Source organism: Oryzias latipes, chromosome 10 (assembly GCF_002234675.1).
Source record: "Oryzias latipes chromosome 10, ASM223467v1".
In the NCBI taxonomy this organism is placed as follows: Eukaryota; Metazoa; Chordata; class Actinopteri; order Beloniformes; family Adrianichthyidae; genus Oryzias; species Oryzias latipes.
In genome coordinates this window covers 6,509,247-6,528,242 of record NC_019868.2, presented here as the reverse complement: position 1 = coordinate 6,528,242, position 18,996 = coordinate 6,509,247, and the positions used below count along the sequence as shown (strand labels likewise).

The window sequence follows — 18,996 nt, the reverse complement described above, 5'->3', positions numbered from 1 at the left end:
TTTTGGTAAATCGTAAGATGTGTTTGGTTTAATCTTTAAAGCAACCTTGAAAACTTGAGATAGCTGATGGAAAGGATAGTGGGTCTATTCATGGATTTCAAGCTGTGATAATGTGATGTCATCTGAAATCATCTGACTTCATCTGACATCATCTGATGAAAAGGCGACGTCATCTGATGACATGCGACTTCATCTGATGAAATGTGACATCATCTGATGACATGTTTTTTTTTCATCTGACATATTACATCATCCAAGCTTGCGCAGTGGTGACGCATTGTTTTTGCTTTAAAAAAACTTTATTGAACAGAATGCAAGTTTACAACATGAGAACCAATGTGGCCCAAAAAATGTATTTAAATGTGTATTTTTAATAAACCATCAACTTTTTTATCTTCAAAGGACAGAAGATTCATTAATAATCGTTGCAAAACGCTCGAATCAATTAGATTTTAACTTTGTGAAATCGATGATGTCATATTTGGCGTGTAAAAAAAAATTGGTGAGTGTGGTGTCCGAATTGCTTTTAAAATCCAGGGGACTACAAAGTCCCGCACTATATAGATTTTTAGTAGTTTTAGAGCTTGATTTATTGCTTAAAAAGGAGTGGAAAGAAGCAGCCTCATTCAATCCCACCCATACTGAGTTATTTCATTTAATAGTTTTGCATAGTTTTTGTACCTGGCTCCAGTCTGCTTCCAGCCTCAACAGATTTGATGGAAACTGATGGGATCCTCCCAGTCCACTAGGCAGCAATGTTTTAGCTGCCAACATCAGACATTCTGTCCAGACATCACCTGCCCCCATCGTGTCCACACCAGTCCAACTTTATGGTGAGCATGGACGCACACTTTTCTGGGGTCCATGAAATTAATGGTGGTGTACCTCAAGGTTCCATCCTCGGCCCCTTGCTTTTTAACATTTACGTGCTTCCTCTGGGGAATATCATCACAAGCCACAACATCAGCTTTCATAGCTAGGCTGATGATACCCAGCTGTACATAGCTCCTGATGACACAAGGCCAATAGAAGCACTTTTTAAATGTATTTTAGATGTGAAATCATGGATGACAAATAATTTTCTGCAGCTCAACCAGGAAGAAACTGAAATTTTAGCAATTGATCCTGCTGCTAAGAGAGAGAAACAGTTTCTGAAGCTAAAGGACTTTCCTTATGCCATTCAGAAACAGTCAGAAACCTGGGTGTTATTTTCAACTCTAAGCTAACTTTTAACCTTCATATAAAACAGGTGGTTATCACCTTAGAAAATTGCCTAGGCTCCGCCCACTACTCTCTCTTGCCATCATTAGAATTGAATATTGTAATGCCCTGCTAGCTGGTCTTCCAAAAAACTAAGATCAAAAACCTTCAGCTTCTCCAGAACTCTGCTGAACGAGTTGTCACCAAGACCAGGAAGCGGGCTCACATCACCCCAATTTTAAAATCCCTGCATTGGCTCGCCATATGCTTCAGGATTGATTTTAAGATACTTTTAACAGTTTTTCAATGTCTTAACGGTCTTGTCCCTTCTTATTTATCAGATCTTTTAGTCAAATATGAACCCTCACGGACCCTGAGATCCTCTGGACTGGTCTTCTAACCATTCCAGCGGCATTTATTTTACACTAAGGCCTTCATTTATGGAACAATCTGTCAGAGGACCTGAGGGCTGCAGAGAGCATAGTTGCTTTTAAGATAAGGCTCGACCTTTTTCATCTGGCTTTTAGCTCATTTTTACTACTTTTACTTATTAATTAATGAATTAATTTTTATTTTTTTTATCAAATTTTATCTTTTTTTATGAATTTACACTAGATTTTTTAAAGATTTATTTTAGTTTACCTTATTTAAATGTTTTATTGTTTATTTGTTTATTGCTTTTATCAGTTTGTTTACTTTTTCATTCTCATTTTTCTTTCCGGTGCTTCCTCAGCTGGATCCTGTCCCTCTGGGTCGGCTGCTGTTCAGCCGCTGCAGCTTTAAATGGGGACCTGCATCTCCACTTTGCTGTGGTGGAGCGGTCCCCGCCTGTGATGCTGCATTTTGCTGCTATGCAGCTGTTCACAGAGAGGGAGCTCCAAATGATTAATAGCGTTTCCAAAAACAACTATATCTCATTGTCTATCCCCATCAGTTAGGGGTTGGGAGGTGTGAAAGGGGTGGGGGGCTGTGTGTAGGTATGGGGAGGGGGCTCTATTTTATTTTTGTGCTTGTCTATTTTAATTTTCAGGCTTGTATAATTTTGTTCTGTTTTAAAGTAAAGCACTTTGAGCTGTGCTTTTATATGAAAATTACTATATAAATAAAGTTTGATTGATTGATTGATTGATTGATTGATTGATTGATTGATTGATTGATTGATTGACATGTTTCAAAAATGGTAAATGATCAGTTATGTCACATGTCATTGGTCCACTCATATGAGTGTATTCTATATTATTTGTAAATATGTTTTCAATCAGATTAGCACTTTGAGTAGTGATTCTGCTGGGTTGTTATGGCTGGACATAAACTCATTCCATACATTCTGCTGATAAAATCTTTGGTTGTTTTATGTTTGCTGATGTTTATCAGATCGATATTGAAATCACAGATGAATAATATTTTGTTATTTTGAGAGTTAAACACCTTTCCTTCCAGTCACTGAACACCTTTAAGCTTGACCCTGGTGACCTTTCTACACAGCGTATAATGACATTTTCCCCTGAATCGTTACATATTTGAAGTGTAATACATTCCAATTTTCCATCCATTGATACTGACGATTTATCAATTACTGTAAACTTAATATTTCTTTTCACATATATTGTGACTCCTCCACCCTTTTTGTCTGCTCTGATCACATAGTTAAGTTCATAGTTTTCTAATTCAAAGTCAGTGTCCTTGTTGCAGCAAAAAAAAAGCATGGTCCTCCCAGCTCAGATATTACGGGGAACAGGATCCCCCAAGACACCCCCACCACCCCGGCATCAGTCATAGGCCCATCCCACCTCAAGACAAGAGACAGGGCCTGACGTGACCCCCCTCCTCTTGTTGTTGTGTGTGTACACCGAGGGGTGCAGTTAAAACAGGGGAATGGAGCAACACCATTCCACCTGTTGAGCTTTGATTTCTGCAATGTTTTTTGATTATTTACATCCTAAACTGTTCTGGTCCTCTTTTCTAAATCACTTGACAGGTAAAAATGTTACAAAAGACAATTTCAATTGGAATGCTATTAAAATTAAAATAAACCTCTTTTTGAAAAAAATCTAGACTTTAGAATCAATACATGGATTTGCATTGCACAACATTTTATTCCCAAATGCAAATTCATAAAGGTGAAACCTCACATTAATGGATTGTTGAGCTACAATAAATTAAAAATTCCTACAACTAAATAAAAAATAAATATGCACATAAAAAACGTTCCTAAAAAATTTGTTTAAGCGTTAAGTCTAAATCCTCATTTTTGTGTTTCCTATTATCATAAAAAGTTTGTTTATTAATTTAGGTGTTCTGAAACGTGAATTTCCTACAATTATTTCACGTTTCCTCTAAGTCTTTACTGTTTGCCTCTTGTGTAGGGAGCAGAGCTTCTCTGACCACCAAAAGACTTTTTCATTGGACCGGAGCCAGAAGACTGCTGGCCATGGCCACGACCTTTGTAGCCATTCCTGCCCCTGTAACCATTTTGCTGGTAGGAATTGCCGCCTCCGTAACCATTTTGTTGGTCGGAACAGCCGCCTCTGCATGGGCAGCAGCACCCCCCATAAACGCCATATCCTCCGCCATTTCCATAGCCGTAATTGTGGCCATAATCCATGGCGTCGTTTTGGTTTTCCATCATGGTGCGGCGTGAATTGTCTCTTGGCGTCATTCTGATTCTGCTGGGTGCCTGCATCTCCTGCTTGGGAACAGCTTTCTTTACCTCAACTCTGTGTCCGTTCACTGTGTGGAAAGGCACAGCCACGGCCATGTCTGCCGCATAGTCATCCGTGAAGTGCACAAAGCCAAAACCCCGTTTCTTTCCGGTCGTTTTCTCTGAGATGATTTCAGAGTTTTCCACTTCACCATACTGAGAGAAGTAGTCGGTGAGGTCGTCCTCTTGGATGTCGTTTTTCAAGCCACCAACAAAGATTTTCTTCACCTTGGCACGAGCTTCAGACTCATCGGCCTGTTTCTTTGGAACAGCTCGTTTGACCTCAACCCAGTTCCCTTCCACTGTGTGTGGACTTGCCGCCATGGCTGCGTTGGCCTCCTCTGGTGTTAAGTAGGTCACAAAGCCAAAACAGCGAGAGCGTTGCGCCGTCTTGTGTGGGACGACGGCAAAGTCGATGAGGGTGCCAAACTGCTCGAAATGCTTGCGCAGCCCGTCATCATTGGTGTCTACCTTGAGTCCTCCCACAAAAAGCTTACAGGCTTGGTTGAACATTTTTGGTAAATCGTAAGATGTGTTTGGTTTAATCTTTAAAGCAACCTTGAAAACTCTAGATTGCTGATGGAAAGGAAAGTGGATGTATTCATGGATTTCAAGCTGTGATAATGTGAAGTCATCTGACATCATCTGATGACATGCGACGTTATCTGATGTCATGTTTGTTTTTAATCTTACATTTTACATCATCCAAGCTTGTGCAGTGGTGACGCATTTTTTTGCTTTAAAAAAACTTTATTGAACAGAATGCAAGTTTACAACATGAGAACTAATTTGCCCCAAAACATTTATTTACATGTGTTTTTTTTAATAAACCATCAACGTTCTCATTTTCGGAAGATTCATAAATAATTGTTGCAAAACTCTCAAATAAATTAGATTTTAACTTTGTGAAATCGATGATGTCATATTTTGGCGTGTAAAAAAAAAGGTGGTGAATGTGGTGTCCGAATTGCTTTTCAAATCCAGGGGACTACAAAGTTCCACACTATATAAATTTTTAGTAGCTGGGGTGTGTGTCTGGATTCCCACCCTAATCCGTAATTACTTTGTAAATGAGGTTTCACTGTAAAAGAACCTGGCAAGGCACATTTATTTATATAGCAAAATGCATACACAAAGTAATTCGAAGTGTTTCACAAAGCAGGAAAATGCATTAAAATCACAATACGAGCAAAGATTAAAAACATACATAATCATTATAAAAAGTTAATGCCTCAAAAATCTGTGTCAGGATGTTTTTTGTTTGGAAAGGTTAGAAAGAAACAGCTGCTCATTCGGTGGGAAAAACCACGATCCAAATAGTCTTTAGGGTGATCCGGCACAGATGAAGCAGATCATTGGTATCCACTGGTAAACCCCGTTCTTTCAGTGGCATCACAAAGAAGCATGGATGTATTGATTATGAAAACTGCTTGCCATCTCTCGGTGGGTGGAGTATCCTTACCCCAGCTGGAAGAGTTTAAATATCTGGGGGTCTTGTTCACGAGTGAGGGAAGGCCGGAACATGAGATTGATAGGCGGATCGGAGCGGCGTCCGTAGTTATGCGGTCGCTGTATCGGTCCGTTGTGGTGAAGAGAGAGCTGAGCCGAAAAGCAAAGCTCTCAATTTACCGGTCGATCTTTGTTCCAATACTCACCTACGGTCATGAGCTATGGGTCATGACCGAAAGAACGAGGTCCCGAATACAAGCGGCTCAAATGAGCTTCCTCCGTAGGGTGGTGGGGCGCCCCTTAGAGATAGGGTGAGAAGCTCGGCCACCTGCGGAGAGCTCGGAGTAGAACCGCTTCTCCTCCACATCGAAAGGAGCCAGTTGAGGTGGATCGGGCATCTAGTCCGGATGCCTCCTGGACGCCTCCCTGGAGAGGTGTTCCAGGCATGTCCCACTGGGTGGAGGCCCCGGGGAAGACTCAGGACACACTGGAGAGACTACGTCTCTAGGATGGCCTGGGAACGCCTCGGGGTTCCCCAGAGGAGCTGGAGGAAGTGGCCGGGGCGAGGGAAGTCTGGGCATCTCTGCTTAGACTGCTGCCCCCGCGACCCAGTCCCGGATAAGCGGAGGAAGATGGATGGATGGATCATTATAGAATGTACTTTAAAGGAAAGTAAAGAGAAAAGAAAAAGACAAGAGTTGTTGATAAGGACCCTTTAGTTATACACATTTGAACCTTAGCACAGTAGAGGCCAGTCTCACAACCTCAGGGAGACTTTTCCAGCTTTCAGCTGCATAAGATTGAAACACTGAATCCCCTTGTTTAGTCCCGACACTGTGCACCCACAGGAGGCCGGTCCCTGAGGTCCTCAGAGTCTGAGATGGTTCACATGAAACTAACATGTCAGAGATGTACTTTGGTGTAAGGCCATGGCGAGACTTGTAAACCAGCAGGGCTGCTTTAAAGTGCTTACCTTTTCTGCTTTTTCCATTATATTTTTGATATGTAGCACAAGTTATTCAACATATAAAATGACCAATCAGGCACCTCAATAACACTAGGAGGCTTCACCTTAAACGTTTTAAGTTTGTTTGACAGATTCTGCTGAGCAGGCTTTCAGTTGAAGGGGTGTGGTCTTCTAACATCCTCATTCCTGATTGGAGATGGCGGTTGCCATAGAAATGTAGACGGACCGATCACGGCTTACTGAGGATGTCTGTTTGGAACAAGGCAACAGACATATCGCGTAAAAATGGTGCCTGAATTGACTTCATTAGGTTGGAGCTGCCCCTCCTTTTTCGGCCAACAGCTGTCCCGGCGCCCGGTGCATCTTTCGGCGCCCGGCGCGTCTCTCGGTCCTCCCGTTCTTCGGCGCGTATCTGCAGAGGAAGGGTCCTGCAGTATTTGGATTGTCAGTGGCGTTCGATCGGGAGATGTATTGGCCTTCTTGAGTGTCTTGATCGCCGGAATCTCTTGGTGAGCGGCGTGCTGCCATCTTTCGTGCTTTTGTGTTGTGTCACACCCCTAAAGACCCTGGGACTTGCAGTTCCTCTAAGTACATGGTGCATTTTCTTCAAAACCTGGTCCGGTTTCTGCTGTGTGGTCCATCATTAGGTGCTGGCTTTGTTGTGGTGGCTCTTTGTTTTTGTTTCTTTTGTGTTAAAGCTGTGTACATTTAATAGTTTGACCTGCATTTGGATTGGTCAGTCTATGGACCTGTCTCATCTGTGGACAATTTATTTATCGTTGGTCTCTTTATGCGGTGTGTGTGGCTCCTGTCTTGTTTTTTCATTTGGTCCAGGTACAGCGATCCCCGTGTCATCACGTCTGCATGCTCAGATGTATGGTTCTGCTCCTCCGTTTCTCCCTTGGAGCTTGCTGGTTTGTGGACAGCCACTCCGCTCTATATTCCCCTGTGAGTCCAGCCCTGGCCTTCAGGGAATTAACTTCTGTCCTTGTGAATGTGTCAGTTTGTATGTGGCCCTGTCATCTCAACCTCTCAGATGTTTTTGTCAGGTTGAGAGGGCTGGTGAGTATGAAGGACCCAAATTGCAGTAACGGAGGCACACGGTTCCAGGGCAAGGGGTTTAGTAAAATGACAAAAAGCGCTGCCAAGCAGGGTAAAAAATAAAAAAAAAAACTGTGGGCTTACTGTAGGAAGACGGACATGGAAGAGACGTTAATGGACCAGCACAAGAGGAAAGCAGAGACAAAACTTAAATACAAACAGCAATGACGAGACACAGGTGAACAAGATCAGGAGAGATTGGGACTAAGGAAGACAAACTCAAAAGCAAGACAAAACAGGAAACCTTTAAAAATAAAACGGGAAACAGAACTCAAACATGACAGAACAAGATAGAAAGGAAAAACCAATACAAAGAAACCCAAATCATGACAGTTTTGTTTTTTTCTCTCTGGTTGGTTTAGGGCTTTATGGCTTGTTTGTGGGGGGCTATGTGATGGGCTCTTTCCAGGGCCTCGTTTTCTCCGTTTTTGAGTCAGCCCTAAGGTGGCCACTCGGACGTTTTCATGTTTGACACGATTATGTGAGAAATGTTGGCGCCTCAGTTCGTCCATTTGGGCATCAGCAGCCTAATTCCTTTGTGATCCTTCCGGTTTGTTTTTTGCGCTTTGGCTGACCTTGCCATCTCTATGATTAATTCCACCGGACGCAGTGCATGGCTGGGGAAGGCGGATATTCCTGATGCTATCACTGTTCTGCCTCTCAATTCCTCCCAGTGGCGTCTTGTGGCTTAGGTGGGGCTCGAAGTGTTGTCAAGTGTTGTCGTATCAGTCATGTTTTTTTCTTCATTTCTCAGAAGCCCTGCGCTGGACTTGGTGTAATCCTATGGGCTCCCTTATGTTTTGTATCTTCTTGAAGTTTTCTCGGTGTTCTATTTTCCCCCCTGTCACCGGTCTTTTGTGACTCTGTGGTTTCGACTCGTTTTCGAATCTCGGTTTCCGCTTATTTAAGTAAGACGTTTGGTCCTCTGCCCGTCTGGATTTATTTCTGCCATGGATCTCGAGTTTATTGATGCATGCCTCTCTCCCACTATGTCCTCCCTCGCATTTATGCAGCACATCGTTCATTCGATCTCTGCTGGTATAAATATTAATTTGTCGCTGTTGGGCCACCTCAATTTGCTGTGTGCATTATTCCCCTCGGTCATCCGTCATCTTGTTTTCTTGTTCTGGGTAGTTCAGTACTGGACCCCCTGTTCCTGTTGTTCTGGAAGTTCTGTCTTGCTTTTCTGGTCTCTATTCTCGTTGCTTGGAGTGGTTTTGTTTTGACGAAGTCTGTTTCAGATCTTTGGTCTCCCTCCACTTGTTTTCTGAAGCTGCGCCCTCCGTGGTTTGGGGGAGAAAAAATTTATGAAGACTGGTTTATTAATGTCCGGCCGACAGAAAAGATTGGTCGTTGACCCAAATCTACAGCTCTAATGCTTCATGTCACGGCTCATGTGGTTCTGAAATTTCAGCTGTGGAGATTAATACAAAGGCTGTTTTAAGAGTGCAATGATAAATAGTAATGCGTCATCGTTTAACATGGTTTAGTGTTTAGATAACTTACATTACGAGCTAATTTCCTGGCTGTAGAAATTATCACGGATGCTCTCTAACTTCAGTTTCAAGAGTTAAAAAATGTTTGTGTCGCAAACTGTAGAAAATGTATGTTTTAATATCTTATTCTTCATTATGTTATAGCTTTATCTTTAGTGTGAAGTGAACTCATTTTGAACTCATCAGGACTTATTCTCCAGTGACCTTCACTTGTGCTTTGTAGTTGCAGCAGCAACTAGGACTTCTTTGTGCAAATCTAGGAGTTTCCAGAGATGCAATAAATATGTCATGGACTACATTTCTACTATCTGGGTTGAACACCTTATCCTTGGGAAAGTGTTCAGATTCGTGTTCTCATGTGGAGGTTGGAGCTGACCTTTGCTCTGGATACCGGTAAAAGGAACCTTGAGTTGTCCAGGAATGATTTACTCTGACCAGATGGGGACTCTTTTGATCATCGGACTGTGTGCGCCGGTGAAAACGGGCCCCCGAGAGGCGGAGCGCATCTGAAGTTGGCAGCCGTCAGCTATTGGCCAGAGGAAGCAGGCGGGCTATCAGCTGACGAATCAGAGGGACCAGGGGCGGAGATCCAGCGACCATGCTCTTTCCGGAAGGCGGGGATTCAAACACATCTTAAAAAGACTGTTTTCAAAGTTTTCCATTGTTCTTAGGAAAATCTACGAGTAATTCGCATGTAACTTGTGCGTCAGTGGATCTTTACTTGAGAATCCAGATATATCTGCATTAATGTTTTAATCTGTGCTTTAGAACTATTGTCAGGGAAATAAACTCCGTGTATTTTTAAACCGGTTGAATCCTTGTTTGTTTTACCACTCTCGACTATCGAACACGCATGGATGGAAAGAACTCAAAAACGGACGATTCTCTTTCCTTCAATTTGGTGACCTCGAGACGTGAAGTCGGGGGTGAATAGGAAACGCGGACCAGACCGGTTGGACCACATCATAGTGGCTTATTACGAGATTTCTGAGACTTTCGACGTAAAGTCTGGGGATGCTTCCTGCCATGCGGTCGACTTCTTCAGAGGCCTCATTCATAATCATGGTGAGCAGAGCCTTTTGTAAAGTCTGCGTATTGATGATCTCAAATTAAAGGAGAAGTCGATTGTATGGTGGCACAGTGTACCCTATACGAACGAACGGGCGAGCGCACCCCAGTAAATAAGTGTTGGGTTCACCCTCCCTAGAACAGCGAATTGAACGGTGGCAAAATATACACTTTGGGCGGCAGTAAAATATTTTGAAAAATTGGACAATTATAATTATGCAGGTTTTTCGTCTGTTCGGCCTGTACAAAATTGAACGTTGGCAAATTGGGAGCTTGTGATATTTGGAAAGCAGCAAATTGACTAGGTTTGTGTCTGTTCAACCTGTTAAGAAATCCCTTACGAAAAACAGAGTTATTATAGGAACTAATTTTGCGCGTCTAGGATTTTCGGAAACACCAAGGAGGCTTCGGCCTCTACAAATTATTTTTTTATACGCGGAGAGAAACCAAAGAAGGATTCAAAATAAACATGAGCGCTGAATTTGACAGAAGATGAGGAAAATTGTGCATTTTGTCAGGACAAAAACGACAACATGACTTGACGACTGACTGATGACAATACAGACGTGATCGCTGATGAACGGACTGAATGTATGAGATTTTGGAGACGTGACTGCTTATGAATGAAATGTATGCATGAGATTTTGGAAAGTATGGGATGAAAAACTGTTTGAAAGCAGCGAATTTTGGCTTTATTTTCCATGTTTCTGTGTGAAATGTTTTCTCTACGGACGTGGCCATCTTGTTTCGAATTAGCCAATAACGGGACGTTTTAGTTTCTTTCGAATGCGTCGACAGCTCTGATTGGCTTTGTTTGTACCATGTGGTCGGCGTGACGGCGTCCATGGAGACCGAAATGTTCAACCTGCGCTAAACTTTCACGTAACAAGGCTTAAGAGTTTGCGAACTAATTTGTGGTAAAATAACAACTGACATTGTAGTTATTGAGCGTGGTCATGACCTCGGTTGTAAGACGTCGATAAAAACAAATTTCAGTGGTCTTGGTTCGACGAAAAAGATTTATAAGTAGAAAGGCGTCTATGTATGAGCAGCGCTTCCGACGGAAGCTTAAGCCACAACAGCAGCTTGACTACAGCTGCAGCCTGCAGCAACATTATCTGTTCTGCCTCTGTTCGAACGAAAATAACTTTCTCGGGCATTTGCAGGAAGTTGGGCAAATCTTTCTAAAACACAGTAAGATAATATCGGTCCAATATATTTTGTGTAAAATGATTTTGCAATTATTTCGGTTTTCTTATTTTGAATAAATGTCTCTACTTTATTTTGTATTTCCTAATTACCATGATTTAGTTAAGTTTTGCTAAAAAGTAATGTTATTGACACTAATTGTAAGTATTTGTTGGTTTAGATCCGGACTCCCTTTAAAAGAATGTTTGCAATGTTTCATTTATTTTATATGTTTGTTTTGATATTTCTCAGATTACTTAGTGTTGGTGTTAAAGGATTTATTGGTGTTTAAAGATGAAAGTTGAAGCAGATCCCATGTTTTGATGTAATTATAGTTTGAAGACAATGTATTTTTCGAAGATTTTGCTCCACATCCGTCATATAGTTCAGAGAAAAGTTTAGGGATTTTTTTCCTTTGCTGATTTTCATCATTGATTAACTGACTTTAGCATCCATAGAGTTGGTGATGGTGAAAAGAAAGCATGACAGTAAAAAATCTGCTTTAACAACATGTTTTTTCCAAGCAACACATAGCTTTAATGTTGCAGGAAAGGCGCAGAGCAGAGCCGTCCTGAGACCTCATAAATCTTTACACAGAAAACCCCCTCTGCTTCATTGGGTGAGTGACAAAAAAGAGCATTTCTCAGTTCTTTGGCTTCACAGGAAGGAGCCGTGTTAGGGGGGTCTGACCCTCAGGTCAGCTCCGCTAATCAAATGAAGCCATGACTGCATGCATGGAGAATGCATCGGAGCGTCTGCGAGGTGATAAGAGTCTATTTAAAATACATCTGATTCATCACTGCAGAGCACATTTGAAGAAAAAGGACAAAGGGAGGAGTTGAACAACTGAAAAACAGTCATTTACACTGCAGGAACAATCCACTCTGGATAATGAAGGTGTTTAAAAAAAAAAAAGCACATAACATGATGAGTTTAAATACCCTCAGGACCTGTAGCAATGTTCAGGTATCGGAGGCCGGGACGGGAGGACGGGTATCCCCTCCTGGAAGGCGTGGGCCACCCAGGGACCCCCCAGCAGCAGCTGGAAATGGCATCTGTGGCGCTCAGGACATATGGCAACGACTGCCCACAACAAGGTACCCAACAGCAGAATGCACAGACCAGGAGCAGAGGACACGAACAGCACCCACGACCGCTCCAAGCTCCTCCACTGTGGCGAGGACCACAGGTGACAAGTCGGACAATACCACTTGGTGATGCAGGAGCCATGGTCCCTTTCAAGCTCAGAGGTAACTCCATGAATGGACACTGGTGCAATGTGTTCCTCTATAAACTGCCGGTTGCCTCCATCAGCTCTGACAAATGAACATCTGACTCCTCAAACCCGGCAAAAGACCATCCAACTGACTTTTGACCAGATGGTGGAACATTCATTTGTGCATTCACCACACACACCTGTGAATCTGTTGGGACGGAACGTTTTTGTCAAAACAGGAGCCAGCATTTTTTCAGACTGGATGCCATGCCACACCCCACAGCCAACCCCTACTGCTGACACCTGCTGGATCCAGAGGGCCCTGAAACGCTAGGTGTGTCCATGTATTTCGGGTTTGGATGCCATGAGTCCTGTCCTAGAAGCAATATTTTTCCGCCTCCGATGACCTGAACTGCACATTCTATTATGACAGAGAGGATGATCAACTGTACCGGGAAGCATTTCATCAGGTAGATGGCCATACGTGGTATTTAAACTACACTGACATATAAATTGGTCAAGAGGGTGTATAGTTTATTTTGTATTCACACACTCACATTTGCAATGATACCGGAAGTTAGTCACACCTGTATTGCACATAGAATTAGCACTCCCCTGGTCATGAAGCTCGACAACTCAGACCCATGACTGAGAGGGATGTAAACAAAACAACTGTCTAAACTGTGATTTTCAGGTGTTCACTTCTCTCCCTCAATAAAAATGTACAGGATAACTTTGCATTCAAGAGCTAACTCCGCAGCTCTGGAGCATTTCTGCATTGTCAGTCATCGCAGCAGAGAGAAGACGGATCATGAAGATGCAGAGGTGATGTTAAAAACGCTCTCTGATGCTTCATGGTCAACAGGTTCATTTGATGTTTGTTCATGCTTCACCGCTTCCCCGGTGGAGATTCAGGTAACTGCAGGAGCAAATGTTTTTAGATCTCAGTGCAGCTGAGTGAAGGATGCAGATGAAGGAAATTCTGATTGGTTTGTGGAACTCTGGTGTAATTGAGCATTCATATTTTTCACGGTTTACTCCTTTGAGACCGGTTTTACAAGCAGATAATAAAACTTATCGCATGGCACATGATTTAAGGGCTGTTAGTGAAGTCATCATTACTCCAGTCCTCCCTGTTCCTGATCCACATAGCATGCTGTCAACTTTAGCCCCACAATGTGTGTGGTTTGTGTGTGGTTCACTGCTATTGCTTTAGCAAGTGCCTTCTTTTGCATTCCATTACATGAGAACAGCAGACATCTATTCGTGTTTCAGTATAAAGGTTTCAGTTTGCAGTACACACGCTTGCCACAAGGATTTAAAAAATTCTCCTGGCATTTTCAATCACTGTTTAAAGTTTCTCCGACAGGATATTATGCTATTAGAGGGTTGTGTTTTTGATGTAGGTTGATTATCTTCTGCCAACAGCACCGACTGCTGAAATCTGCCTGCAAGTAATGAAAGATCTTCTTTTGACGTTGTTTGATTTGGGTTTTGAAGTGTCTAACAGGAATTTGCAACGTTGCAGAAGGAAAGTCCCATTTTTAGGTACAACTGTTTCCAGCACAGGCTCTTCAATGTCTACGGAGCATAGAAAGTCTGTTTTGCAGAATAAATGTCCAGAGACAGTAAGAGAAATGATGGTTTTCTTGAGTCTTTGTGGTTATGGAAGACATTTTCTTCTTTGTTTTGTGGAACCTACTGCTCCTTGAGGTCAATGCTAAACGACAAGGGTGACAGACCTCACGGCTGCAAGGCAACGACAATAAGTGGTTTCATTTCTTCTCCTTGTGATCTTGCTTTTCACAGGACCGTGGACAAGGATGCCTGTTAATCTGAACTGTGCACTGATCTGTCTGTTGTTCTCCTATTTTATGTTCAATTTCTATTTTTAATCAATTTATATTTTTCCTTTCAATTAATCTGGTTTTGTGTTTGTGCCTTATCTCTGTTTGACTCTGCAATGTTTCCACTCCAAGAGAGGGAGATGGACATTAGGGAGTCTTAAGGAAATTGTTTTATTATCATCGTCAAATTGTTTTATTATTATCATTTGAATGTATTTGTTTAGAAGGGATGTTTAAATGGTAACTCAGATTGACCTTTTTTCACTTTTTCTACAGCTTTGTTTGTGTGTTCCTCTGGTTCACTCATCCTCAGCAAGGATGAGGAAGTTTTACGACACTGTCCTGGGTTGATAAGGCAGTTATACGACTGTCTCTAATGAACTTTTCTTTTTGTCTTGAATTTTTTTTCTTCCCCACTTGTGTTCTTAATGACAGCATGAGGAGAAGCAGACCTTTGAGAAGAGAAACACTGATGGACTTTTTCCCATCACATTTGCTGCTCTCCCCTCCGCAGGCGTAACATGATTCTTGTGTCTTGTGTTTTGTTTTTCTGATATGGTTTTTGGTTATTGTTTTTTATTTTAAAGTTCCTGACCCTAACGCTAATCAATATTTAGATCCACAGCAGATTCATCTTGGGGAGAAGGTACGTATGTGTGGACACTCCAAGCTCTTTCACGCTGTTCTGTTGTATCTTCTGTATCAGATCTCTAATTACCAGGTTTGTTGAGAAGTTCATAGGAGGCCTGGTCCAAGCTGGTCAGCGCTTGTGGGACATACAGAAGGACGCGAGTGTTCGAGGCCCTGAAGGACCTTTTGGATTTTGTTGCATTTTACGTATTGCTATTCTTATTTAGGTAGAACAATGTATCACAGCCCCTCCAATGGGACCCCATGGAGGAGATGGAAGTAATTTCCTGACTTACGCTTGCTGTTATGTTTAACAATTCTGTTTTTCTTTTAGTCATCTGTGTGATTTTGTTCTGCCTTAACATGTCTCGCTTTCCTCCCCCTTAATTCCAGGTGTTCTTTTGCTTTACAGGAACTGTTATCTTTTTTACGGTTATTTTTTTTTACTATTTGAATTTGAATTAGACTGAATTAGACTTTGAATTTGTTTTATTTACCTTATTTACTACTTTAGTTTTTGTACTATGTAACTTTTAGTAATGACATTGTGCCAAGGGGTTAGGTCGATCTTGTGAGCATGAGCATCCTTAGGGGTGGTTGCCGCAGGAGCACGGAGCCGTCGCAAGACTTTTCCTGTCAGACTGAACACTGAATGTTTAACTGATGCTCCGACAGTTTTCGCTTGCACGTTCATGCATGGACGCCTAACTCCTTTGAAATATTTTGTCACAGATTGTGCGGGCTTCAGACCACAGCTGTCGGGTCAGGTGGACCTGTTTGTAATGTTTTGTTGTTTTTGAGTGTTGTAGTGTTGAATCTTTTAGGTGATCACACTTTGTGTGATCAAGAGAGGGAAATGTAGAAAATGTATGTTTTAATATCTTATTCTTCATTATGTTATAGCTTTATCTTTAGTGTGAAGTGAACTCATTTTGAACTCATCAGGACTTATTCTCCAGTGACCTTCACTTGTGCTTTGTAGTTGCAGCAGCAACTAGGACTTCTTTGTGCAAATCTAGGAGTTTCCAGAGATGCAATAAATATGTCATGGACTACATTTCTACTATCTGGGTTGAACACCTTATCCTTGGGAAAGTGTTCAGATTCGTGTTCTCATGTGGAGGTTGGAGCTGACCTTTGCTCTGGATACCGGTAAAAGGAACCTTGAGTTGTCCAGGAATGATTTACTCTGACCAGATGGGGACTCTTTTGATCATCGGACTGTGTGCGCCGGTGAAAACGGGCCCCCGAGAGGCGGAGCGCATCTGAAGTTGGCAGCCGTCAGCTATTGGCCAGAGGAAGCAGGCGGGCTATCAGCTGACGAATCAGAGGGATCAGGGGCGGGGATCCAGCGACCATGCTCTTTCCGGAAGGCGGGGATTCAAACACATCTTAAAAAGACTGTTTTCAAAGTTTTCCATTGTTCTTAGGAAAATCTACGAGTAATTCGCATGTAACTTGTGCGTCAGTGGATCTTTACTTGAGAATCCAGATATATCTGCATTAATGTTTTAATCTGTGCTTTAGAACTATTGTCAGGGAAATAAACTCCGTGTATTTTTAAACCGGTTGAATCCTTGTTTGTTTTACCACTCTCGACTATCGAACACGCATGGATGGAAAGAACTCAAAAACGGACGATTCTCTTTCCTTCAAAACCTATCCTCAGTCTGCCCTGCTTTCAAGCAGATAACACTCGACTAAGAGTATCTCCTTTTAGAGACTTATTGTCATCCGCCTCTAAATGCATGAGGTTCAGCCAGTTTAAATACTATCAGAACCTACGATCCCTCATCAATCTCGAATTTTTCTTCATTGCGGTATCTAAGCACCCCTTTGCCAAGTAATTTTTAAGTTATATGTGCTCTTGTGTTCCACCTATTTGAGAACCGATGATATCAAGTTCAAAATATCAAATCCAGCCGAGCTGCCATCCATTGCTACGTGGGATGTCGACTTTCTTGATCTATGTAATCTCCTTGGATCTTGGTAACCCTTCTATTCGCCTGCTCCTCGACAGCCTTCTTAAGGTGCGTCCCTCCGGAAATGACAAAAAGTAACTTCTCTTTTACATTGGTGCTTTTTATTTTGGTGTTAATATTTCGGCAGGTTCCATATTAACTGTCGTTTCTTGTTGGAATCTGTGCTCTGATGTTTTCTATGGTGCAATGAATACACCAATAGAACCTTCTCTTTAAACTCACTATTTGATTTCACCTTTTCAGAGTTGTTCTTACAAGCACTTTTATTCCCTTTATCTTAAGAATTCTAAACTGATCAGTTCTAAATTATTTATATATTCATTGCCAAGACTAATATTGCTTTGTCTCCATCTATACATCGCTTTCTGAGCCTGCAACCCCTACTCTCCAGTCAGCAATTCAGTTTCTGGTGGATGATGTAAAATCCTCGACAAAGTCGGATGGCTTCCAGGTTCCACGGTCTCTGCTCGTCCTGCAGCTTCCCAGCAGATTGTTGCCCCTGCACCTTGATCTGGAGCTGCAACGACGACTGCACTCCACGTACCTATTCTGCATTGAAAGTGATGGGGCGGTAAACCTCATCTGAGTCTCAATGAGTTTTCTTACTTGAATCAACCAATATGTTCGCATCAGAATGGCATATAAAATCTCGGATTTTAGATTTTAAAGAAAACTATATTGCCAGATGCCTTAAAATTAGGATGTTCTTAAGCTGTGTTACGGTATGCAATGGAGCTTGAAATTGGAGGTTACTTAAGCTCATATCATAATATGCCGAATGGAAGCACCAAAATTATAGCATTAAGCTCGTTCATAGTTCTCAGATGGAAGCTTCTAAATTATGGATTTCACTTAAGCTTTAATCATATTATGCCATTGGAAGCTTCAAATTTGGATGTTAAGTTGTCGTCTTACAGGTTGGTGTTGGCGCTAAAAAAGGGAGTGGCCTAACGGTCAATGGTGCCAGGTCACAAATAGCAGATCCACTAGATAGTTTGTTTCCTTTGTGGCGCTGTACTCGAACGGGAGCGGCCCAATGGTCAAAGGTGCCGGATCACACATAGCAGACTAAATAAATAGTGTGTTTCCCTTGTGGCACTGTATTCGAACGGGAGCGGCCCAATGGTCAAAGGTGCCGGGTCACACATAGCAGACTAAATAAATAGTGTGTTCCCTTCGTGGCGCTGTACTCGAATGGGAGCAGCCCAACGGTCAATGGTGCCGGGTCACACATAGTAGATCCACTAGATAGTGTGTTCCCTTCGTGGCGCTGTACTCGAACGGGAGCTGCCCAACGGTCAAAGGTGCCGGGTCACACATAGTAGTCATACTTGTAAGTCTGAATATGGAATGCCTCCGAAACACACTTCCTCTGATTACACACTGATATATATATATTTATATATATCCAACCGTGATGAGTTTGGTGTTGGGGGTAGTTATTTCCCAAAGGTTTATGGAAATTTCTCTAATGGAATTGCACGTAGTCTTATGCCAAACTAAAATAACGTGAAATAGCAATTATAAAGGAATTTGAAATGGCAATTATAAAGGAATGTGAAATACCAACTAGAGGAATTCGAAAATGCAAAGTTAAAGGAATATGAAAAGCAAACCAAAGAATGTGAAAATAAATACTATTATTACTGCATGAGTTGTCTGACTGAAGTGAGTTACCTTGGGAGCAATATCGGGCAGATAACTCAGGTAGGCGTTTACTTCGGTCACTCCCCTAGGGCGGTTCAGTTAATCAACTCACCTGTTCAGCATCTTATTTAAGTCCAGGTGTGTACATTGTTCATCCTTCTTTACTGCAGCGTTGCGTTTTTTCGCCCCACCCTCCTCCCCGGCTTCCACCTGTGAGCTCTGTTAGAGGTAGTTATTACCCAAAAGTTTATGGAAATTTGTCTCATGGAATTGCACGGAGTCTCATGCCAAACTAAAAGAATGTGAAATGGCAATTATAAAGGAATGTGAAATGTCAGTTAGGAATTTGAAAATGCAAGGTTAAAGGAATGTGAATTGCAAAGTTAAAGGAATATGAAATGTAAAACAAAGAATGTGAAAATAAATACTATTATTACTGCATGAGTTGTCTGACACAAATAGATATTTTTTTCTGTTTTCAGCGTAATGCAGAGTTAATTTTCC

At 42.0% G+C, this 18,996-nt stretch overlaps 1 protein-coding gene across 1 annotated transcript; it reads right to left on the bottom strand.

Moving 5' to 3' along the window:
- Positions 1-3,544: 3,544 nt before the first annotated feature.
- On the bottom strand, positions 3,545-4,516 carry LOC101164774 (heterogeneous nuclear ribonucleoprotein A0-like). The gene has a single exon (XM_011493514.3). The coding sequence runs from the start codon at positions 4,412-4,414 to the stop codon at positions 3,545-3,547; it is 870 nt and encodes a 289-aa protein (XP_011491816.2). The 5' UTR covers positions 4,415-4,516.
- Positions 4,517-18,996: the final 14,480 nt, after the last annotated feature.

Coding starts and splice junctions, on each gene's coding strand:
- LOC101164774 (XM_011493514.3), bottom strand. CDS start 4,414: ATGTTCAACCAAGCCTGTAAGCTTTTTGTGGGAGGACTCAAGGTAGAC.